The 9,981-nt window shown below is 41.8% G+C and overlaps 1 protein-coding gene across 1 annotated transcript; it reads right to left on the bottom strand.

Moving 5' to 3' along the window:
* Positions 1-4,738: 4,738 nt before the first annotated feature.
* On the bottom strand, positions 4,739-5,467 carry LOC147885655 (uncharacterized). Its single transcript, XM_087396173.1, has one exon. It carries the CDS (start codon positions 5,465-5,467, stop codon positions 4,739-4,741), a length of 729 nt encoding a protein of 242 aa, XP_087252299.1.
* Positions 5,468-9,981: the final 4,514 nt, after the last annotated feature.

The following is a 9,981-nucleotide window of genomic DNA, read 5'->3' on the forward strand; positions in this document are numbered from 1 at the left end:
GGGAGAAGAGGACAAGAGATCATTGCATCGGGTCCTCTCCCTCCAAAAAGAGTTGATAGGTTAGGGAGTGTTCATTGCAAGTCGAGGTGACTTGGTTGTACAGAGTGATTCTGATTGAACAAATGAACAATGATCTCTCTCTTCTTGGTTTTCACTTATTGTGTACTTCACTTTGTGTTAAGTGTGGATAACTTGGTATTCTCCCATCATCACATGGTTCTTTCCCATTGGCTAATCCCAACCTCCAAGTGTTAATTGTTGGCACATATTCTCCACCCGAGTACCCCTACCTTAGGATTGCAAGAGCAAACTCTTCACAAAGCACAACACCAAGCTAACCCGAGCGTCCTATTATTTGTTGAGCACAGACGTTGTATTATTTTCTTACAAGCTCGTCCTCACGGGTAATGGCCTCAATATATGTATCTCCTATCTCATGATCATCCTCCTCTCTCGTATCATGGTCATCATCACCTCCATGGCCATGATCATCCTCCATATGCTGCATATTAGTAAATTTACTATACATAACTTTGGAATGTGGTGTAATAGGTATGACATGCCACCACCTATTATTATCCACCATTGGTTGATAGACAACCTAATTCAAACATAAATACAATCATGTTATTTTCCTTGCATCGAAGGTATCAAAATTTTAAAGTGAGTATTTTGATATGTGTGTACAATACCTGTTCACATTGTTGTGGTAGTACTAGTGTGTCCTTCTGACTTTGCCAAAACTTTGTGGAGTCAATAGTTACAAAGCCACTTGCATGGCGTTTGATTGTTGCATTAGGGCCTCTTTCCACCATGTCCTTAAACCACTTTACATCCAAAACATACACAAAGAAGCGTTGAAAGTCAAGCTTAATAATATCTTGGATTATGCCACAATAATCATCCATGGCTCCATTGGCTCCTTCAAAGCTAGCAATGATGCCACAATCTTGTGTGTTTCTCTTATCATCAATCCATTGTGTTCGAAAATTCTTGCCCTCACACCATATAGCATTGAACATAGGACACTACACCAAGACAAAATCAATTAAATAAGCAATCGAAATTGTTGAAAGCTCCTAACTTATGCATAACATTCTATATACTGACCTTACTCATGCATCCCCTAGCATACTCCCATTCCTCCATTGTGATATGCATCCAGTCATCTCTCTCTGCTCTCTCCATTTTGTCAAGTAGCCAATCCACATGAATATCCATTGGAAGTGCTCTTAGATGCTGAGGGTATGACACACGAGATTCGTGGTGTGTATGAAAGAGGGCCCTTTCTCCTTGTCTTCTTGCCTTTGCATCCTCGTATCTTGTCACCCATCTTTTTATCACATCACTATTAAGCATGCAATAGAGGTTGATATTATTACCCAACTTCGTGTCTATTACTTTGCTATGTCCTTTCCCTTGAGGCACAATAGAGGTCATCCTTAGGTCTTCATCATCTCTCCATAGTCGTGGGAGAGATCTATCTACATCAACAAGAAACTCAGAAATATATACAAGTGACTCTTATACCAACCAACCCTCGGCCGTGCTACCTTCGAGTCTTGCATTTTGTCTCATGAAACCCTTCAAGGTCTTCATGAAGCACTCAAGGAAGAACAACCATCGTGCATGTACAGTACCCCATATAGCAATCTTATCCACCAAATGCACTATGAGATGTAGTTGGCTTGTGAGAATAGAATGTGGAAATGTCTCCGCCACTAAACAAACCACCTCCACTAACATAACTCGAGCATTCTCAAGCGTGGTGGGATCTATTTCCTTTGAGCTCACATACCTAAAAGGGAAAAGCATGTCATATTAACAATATGAACACCTTGCATGGAGCATTGATACGTATCTTGTAAAGTACCTCACAAGCTCACCCATCTTGTAAATACAATCCTTCACGTCTTTTGATGCACTATGAGAAATGCTAGTAGGTAGTATGAACTAAACACACGAGGAATGGTTTATTAGTTGCTTCTAATTCACTCACAAATTTGAAAGGAAAAAGATATTATGCACATAAAATACTTACTTGGAGCATCTTGTGCCAATCATGAGATTTCAAGCCATATAATTGCTTTACACCCCTTTTCTTGCTCTTTATAAAGGCCCCCTTCAAACAACTCATGCATCTAGTGGGAGTACGAATTGTAGTGATAGCTCGCTTCACCACCACCATCTCTAGCTTTGATAATGTCCACGGTGCATGAGGTTCAAAGACACATCCATTTGGCCTCTCTTATGGCCAAGCTTCATGCATCCTCCCTATGGAGCGTAGATCCTCCCTTATGCCCACGGAATCTCGTGTCCCATTCAAATGTTCCCAAATGGTAGATGCCACATTCTTGAATATATGCATGGGATCAAGCAGGTGATTGATCTTGAGGTGAGACCAATATGGTCAACAATAAAAGATGGATTATCTAAACAAAAGCTAGTGTTAGCGAGCAATCTTTATTTCCATTCAATATAGCACATGATTGTTGCTTATGCTCATGTAACATATCAACTAGAATAGAAGCTAGTGCTAAATCTCAAAAGTGTGTTCTCACTAGCTACAATGGTGAGAGCAAAGCATATAGATTATGGGATTCTGCTACCATAAGTAGTTTCTTCTTTCCAAATATGTTATAGTTGATTAAAAAAGTAGTTTTTTATGAGATCCTAATGTTTCATCTATGCCTACCCCAATGCTTGTGGAGTCTTTTAGAAGTTTGTCTTAATGAGAGTCTAGCTAGCAATGAATATACCTCTTGCAGTAGAACTATGATCTCTGTTGAATGATGCGAGGTCGAAGAAGACCTCATAGTCAGTGTGGACAGAGTGATCCAGGGGCTGAAATTTTGGGGCTGAAGGTGCATCTATGATACACTACTGTGCTAGTTAAGAGGCCTCGAAAACTAACAAGGTACAGAAACCTGTCAAACTTGTATGCTCAACGATCATGAACTGGAGGTCATTTGATATGTGCATGGTTAAACATCCGTCAACATGGGATGTAGGATCTGTCAAAGGCTCAAGGTGGAGCTAATAATAATATAAAGGACTATAAGCTTGGAATATCAATAAAAAACCATAGCATGTCCCTAAGGCAAATGAGGTGCCGAATGTTGATGTAGGGATTGATTTGAAGTCCTAGATCCAACCACTAATCTGCATCAAGTATGGACTGTATACGACAACCATAAGTGCATGCTGAAACACTAAAGCTCCACAAGCTGATGATATCAACTACAGTGGGGTAGGACTGTACTGATGTATAAAGGTCCACATGCTGAGGAATGATCTATTGATCGGAGGTGGTGATAACTCTATCCAAGGGTGGTGCAATGCAGCATGACTGAGCCGATGCTGAAATGTCTTAAAGACTAATTTGCTGATCTGTATTGCTGATTGAATACTCTCTTTGCACGCATTAGTGATGGATGCAAGAATGGAGTCACCGGAAAAGCTGAATGCATTGTGGCATATATCTCCACATGCGGTTGGAGATGCGAATGCCTCATACTGAGGACTTACTTGCTGCTGAAAGTGTAGTTAGTTCAAGAATCAAAATACAAATGATAATCACTCACTTGTATCCAAGAAAGATGTTTTACCATTTGGATGCATTCTTACTCAATATCAAGAATATGTAAGAAAACCTTGGCATGCCATAGTTCAAACATTGTATAGTACAAACATGTCATAAAAAGTGTAGAGTGTACTCTAGAGTATACCATAGGACTAAATTTTGTCTTTGAGTAGGCTTGGAAGACTTTATGCTAAACATGCCTATATGAAGTAGGACATGTATTAGGGCATTGCCTTGGTTGATAATGGATACTAGTAGAGTATTTTCTTCCTTGCTTTGTTATGTTTCCGATGATAAACATGCCAAATTTTCTAATTTACACATGGAAAAACCCACATTCTAACATAATCTATTTTGTTTGGCATCTCATCACCAAGTGGATGATAACTTTGACCTTAAGCTCAGTATACATGGACTTTAGAGTTCCAAGGGCATGCCTTCTTCTTGGGTAGGATCCATCTTATCGATAATATCAAGAGAAGATTAAAGAGAGCAAGCGCCGCTATGAAGCTAGAGGCTTTCCAAATCTGGAGAAGAATTGGATCACATTTAAAGACCGAACCTGAATACGTAAAGCAACATATATGAAGGTTTAGGCACACAAATGGGAAGCTTAGTGATAAGAAGGCTATAAAAAAGAGTTTAAAAAATAATAATTATAATCTAATAACTCACCCACCCAACTCACACACCCGATTGAGGCCTTCGAGGGGACGCCACCGTGTTTCTACTCCCATAGGGAATGGAACATCTTAGTTTATGATGATTGTTTGGGAGATTTTTTATGAGATATAGACGTAGATTTGAATACATCTTAGTTTGACCAAACATTCCATCTCGCGTAAGTTTGTAAGAATGGATGAAGAGTTACTCGTTGTGTCGACTTTGTGTTAACGAGATAACGTCTCATAAGGTACTTATTACGTTCCAATTGAGCTTAGAACTATAAAATCATTCGCATTTGCTCTGTAAAGCAAAAGAGCTCATAGTTTTCTGAATTCACTAACCGACGATTGAAATTAATGCAGCTCATCTTATTATCAAACGTGCAAGGCGCTTACAAGTACCATTGGATCCATGTTGGAAATTGAAACGGTACGATTCGTGGCTCCCGCATATCCACATCCATGAGAAACAGTGAATAGCATAAACAGATTAGAGAAAATGCAGCTGGTGGTGATAAAGAAACGCATTCCCTTGGGAGCTCACTTGTGTTACGACGGCATAACCTCTTGCGCCTCTGAAAGCCCCGGTGCCTCCCACCACTGCGATTTCGTTGGTTCCAGCAGCGACGAAGCCTTGAAGCTGTATGGTGCCTTTCAAGGAGCCATCATCGTAAGACAAGCCCTCCACCTCAATGCCGATGGAAGTGGAATCATAGCTAGCCTGCACTGTGTATCCGCGGATGAACCCCAACTGCGTCGATTGAGGATCAGCCCCCCGGGTGACGTTGAAGGCGAACAGCTGAGTGGATCCGAAGGAGTTTGTGAGCGTTTGATTGATAGGAGGTATGAGTTGGCCGAGGTCGACGTCGTTTGTGCGAACATGGACGTAATACTCAAGCGTATGGTTATGATTCCAGGGGCTGGGGGACGCGGAGATGATGCTCCATTTATGATCGACGGGAGGAGGGCGAGCAGAAGCGGGCTGGAAAGCGGCGAGGAGAGCGACCAAGAAGAAAATGCTGACAAGGGTGTGCAGGCAGCAGAATGGGCAGCTGGAACTGGTGGGCTGGCGGAGGCGGAGCATGGCAAGGAGGGTAGAGTGGGAGGGAGAGGATATGGAGGCGAGCTGAGGCAGAAGATTTGCGTAGTGAGGAGGTGCAGGGAGATGATATGGAGGGCGAAGCTGGGAGAGCTGCTGATGTTGTGAGGAGGTGCCCATAGACGGGATATATATATATGTATGTATGTATGGGGGAGAGAGAGAGAGATCCTTCCTTAGGTGGGCAGTCAAACAATGGGAATGCCGGCCGTGTCAAACCACGCCTTCTTTTTCCTTTGAACTCTTCTTAAACGCTTTCCCTCCTTAACCGCTTCTTACATGTAAGCTTTTGCCAAGTCCTATGAATAGATAGCCCCAATTGAATTTGGGGGCATTTAATTAATTTGTTTTGGGGGAGTGGGATAAGGGGAGAGGGCTTGAATTAAATAAAGGAGGAACGCGTAGGGGCAATCTCACGAGTGGGGAAGGGGCAATCTCACGAGTGGGGAGGGCCAATCTCTTCTTAAACATTTTGCCAAGGGCTTCACTCTCCTATGAATAGGTCGTCCAAGAATTTGGGGGGAATTAATTAATTTATTGGGGGAGGGGGAGCGGGGAGGGGCATACAAGGGGAAGGGCTCGAATTAAATAAAGGAGCGGCGAGGGGGGAGGTTAATTTAAATAAGGGAGGGGCATTAAAGAGGGAGGGACACTTGACATTGGGGAGAAGGGAGCCTTTGTAATACTATTATAAGGAGATGACTTTGTAGCTTGATGGTAGGGCACACTGTTTGAGAAGGAAGGTTTTGGGTTCAATTTTTTATTGAACGTTTGGGGAAGCCCCCCTTGCACATAGTCTATGCAGAAATAAATTAAGTCGTAGAGATTTAAAATAGTTTAATTAAAGCATAAATAAATTAATCCATAGATAAACATCGGTTAATTAAGCCACCACTCACCAAAACTAATTGAAATTGGTAGGAGAGGTCCCCAAGTGAGGAAAAACTCGCTATTAGTTAATTAGTCCATGTGGTGGGAGTGGGACAAGAATTAACGTAAGGTGGGGTCAATTAATTCTAAGGTCGGGTAGCACGATTGATTAGAAGTCTCCAGAAGCCAAATAGTCTACGATTATCAAAGTCTCTAGAAGCTGAGGGATCTATAAATACACAAGGCATGCTGAGGCGAGGGAGGTAGAGGGAGGAAGGAGAGGGGAGAGGGGAGAGGAGAGGGAGCGGGAGCGAAGAGGGAGGAAGGGGAGGGAGAGGGAGAGGCAGCAGCAAGGAGAGAGGGAGAGGTTGGAGAGGGTTTGAGGGGGGGAGGGAGAGATGCAGAGGGAGAGAGGAGGGATGCTCGGGGAGGAATACGGAGGGAGGACAGAGTGATGAGGTGGGCAATACTTAGGTTAATCGACTAATAAAGTGATCGATTGAGAGGCACAATTAATTAATTAATAGTTTCGGTTCAAGGAGCGATTAGGACTGTGGAGTGATTATGATAAAAGGGTGTGACTTAACCAGAGCCATATCACCAATGGCTTCTCAATTCGATTCGTGGACATGTAACGGTCCTAGATTGACTAAGATGAAATCTCAGCTACCCCCGCATTAGATCAAGTCATTTTCAGAATAGGAATGTGGGTAGCCCTCGTGACCTCGCTCGTGGCAAGTACCTCCCAAACGCCCATAACACAATTTTTTGAAATTCCAATCACCTCCTGGGGACCCTTTATGTGGAGGAATAGTTCGTTTCCTCGGCTCGAAAAGTGCCTGGCCAATGGCTTCGATTGCAACCCCCTCAAGACAATTAGGTTAAAAGGGTTTGACTTAACCAAAGCCATATCACCAATGGCTTCTCAATTTGATTCATGGACATGTTAAGGTCCCTGGTCAAGTCCCTGGTCAACTGAGATAAAATCTCAGCCGTTCTCAGATCAAGCCATTTTAAGAATAGGAATATGGATGGCCCTCGTGACCTCGCCCATGGCAAGTGCCTCCCAAACTCCCACAACACAATTTTTTTAAATTTCCATCGCCTCTTGGGGACCCTTCACATGGAGGAATGGCTCGTGGTCTGATCCATTTTTTAGTCAAAAAGTGCCCAACCAATGGCTTATGACCCCCTCAAGACAATTATTGGTGCTCCAACAACATTTAATACTATACAATTCTAAGAAGAGGATTCATTAAGGTGCGTCTTTTTTTTGCTGTAAATAATGCAGAAATCCAACATCTCCGAATACCCTAATCATGAAATTTTTAGAACATTTGCAACAAACAAAGTGTAAGAAGTGTAAGATCTTGAATAGTGAAATAGTCAAGTTAATAGTACAAATATTTAATATTTTAAACCTCTTCTTTACAACCATGTTAGAGTACAAAGCCGCTCCTAGTACTTATTGGTGCCATAAAATGTGTACGGTTTGAATTCTAATTGAGCAATTTTGATGCTATCATTGTGAATGGCATTTTGGCCCACCCAGACTTTGAACATCAAATTTATGGCTATAATTGCTCACAAGCATGTGGTACGGCCATATGCTACAGACAAACTAATGTGTCTCACAACATACACTATTATAGAAATTAAAGATTCTAAAGCAAAGCTTGTCTCAACAACATGAAAACAAATAAAATCAAGTTATATTAGCACTATATATGTGAATAAGTGAGGAATAAGCACATGTTTTTAAAAAGAATATTCTTAATACAATTACCACTACAGGTTTCATCCAGATTGAAGAAAATTTTATGTTCCATTCCTTATTATATAAGCTCACCTTGTTTTTCCTCCTTTACAATGACCCTTTATTATAATATTCTTTAAATCTTCATTAGTGTGCGTCATGCCCTTAACCTAGTCTTGTTCTTGTCGTCCCTTTTTTCTTTTTGCTCGTTTGCCTCAATCATCATCGATTCATAAAATGACCATTTTTTATAACATTATATGTAAATCTTCATTAATTGCATCTTGCGCTTAACGTAGCCTTGTTTTTGTCCTCCTTTTATTTCTCTTTTGCCTCAATCATCATCCATTCAAGTGATGTGAATTCATGGGTAATCTAGAGAAATTTCATATTGAGAAACATCAAGCTGCAAAAACAATATAGTAGCTATCTTCTCTCTCTAGAGAATAGTTGGTTGGTGGACACTTTTAGTTCAATGACTTCCAATTGTACTAGCATTACTAGTGAATCTTGAGAGATCCCTATGACAACAGTATAATTCTCTATTTTAAAAGGCACATGTCTTAAGAAGGGGAAGGATCCTGCCTTATGAGAAATTGAAGTCCCAAATTATTTCCATGCCTCATGATAGTGAATCCTCTAAGGGAAGGATCTAATAGAGACCTCTTCACGTGACAAATTGAAGGTTCAATTGAGGAAAAACTCGCTATTAGTTAATTAGTCCATGTGGTGGGAGTGGGGCAAGAATTAACGTAAGGTGGGGTCAATTAATTGTAAGGTCGAGTAGCACGATTGATTAGAAGTCTCCAGAAGCCAAATAGTCTACGATTATCAAAGGTCTCCAGAAGCTGAGGGATCTATAACTACACAAGGCATGCTGAGGCGAGGGAGGTAGAGGGAGGAAGGAGAGGGGAGAGGGGAGAGGAGAGGGAGCGGGAGAGAAGAGAGAGGAAGGGGAGGGAGAGGGAGAGGGAGCAGCAAGGAGAGAGGGAGAGGTTTGGAGAGGGTTTGAGGGGGGGAGGGAGAGATGCAGAGGGAGAGAGGAGGGATGCTCGAGGAGGAATACGGAGGGAGGACGGAGTGATGAGGTGGGCAATACTTAGGTTAATCGATTAATAAAGTGATCGATTGAGAGGCACAATTAATTAATTAATAGTTTCAGTTCAAGGAGCGATTAGGACTGTGGAGTGATTATGATAAAAGGGTGTGACTTAACGAGAGCCATATCACCAATGGCTTCTCAATTCGATTCATGGACACGTAACGGTCCTAGATTGACTAAGATCAAATCTCAGCTACCCCCGCATCAGATCAAGCCATTTTCATAATAGGAATATGGGTAGCCCTCGTGACCTCGCTCGTGGCAAGTACCTCCCAAACTCCCACAACACAATTTTTTGAAATTCCAATCACCTCCTGGGGACCCTTTATGTGGAGGAATAGTTCGTTTCCTCGGCTCGAAAGGTGCCTAGCCAATGGCTTGGATTGCAACCCCCTCAAGACAATTACGTTAAAAGGGTTTGACTTAACCAAAGGCATATCACCAATGGCTTCTCAATTTGATTCATGGACTTGTTACGGTCCCTGATCAAGTCCCTGGTCAACTGAGATAAAATCTCAGCCGTTCTCAGATCAAGCCATTTTAAGAATAGGAATATGGATGGCCCCCGTGACCTTGCCCGTGGCAAGTGCCTCCCAAACTCCCACAACACAATTTTTTTAAATTTTTATCGCCTCTTGGGGACCCTTCACATGGAGGAATGGCTCGTGGTCTCATCCATTTTTGAGTCGAAAAGTGCCCAGCCAATGGCTTATGACCCCCTCAAGACAATTATTGGTGCTCCAACAACATTTAATACTATACAATTCTAAGAAGAGGATTCATTAAGGTGCGTCTTTTTTTTGCTGTAAATAATGCAGAAATCCAACATCTCCGAATACCCTAATCATGAAATTTTAAGAACATTTGCAACAAACAAAGTGTAAGAAGTGTAAGATCTTGAATAGT

This window comes from Dipteris shenzhenensis, chromosome 25, assembly GCF_047967505.1.
Source record: "Dipteris shenzhenensis isolate YYH24624 ecotype China chromosome 25, Dip_SZ_1.0, whole genome shotgun sequence".
Lineage (NCBI taxonomy): Eukaryota > Viridiplantae > Streptophyta > Polypodiopsida > Gleicheniales > Dipteridaceae > Dipteris > Dipteris shenzhenensis.

Excerpts from the sequence above, each read along its gene's own strand:
- LOC147885655 (XM_087396173.1), bottom strand. The coding sequence starts at position 5,467 with ATGGGCACCTCCTCACAACATCAGCAGCTCTCCCAGCTTCGCCCTCCA.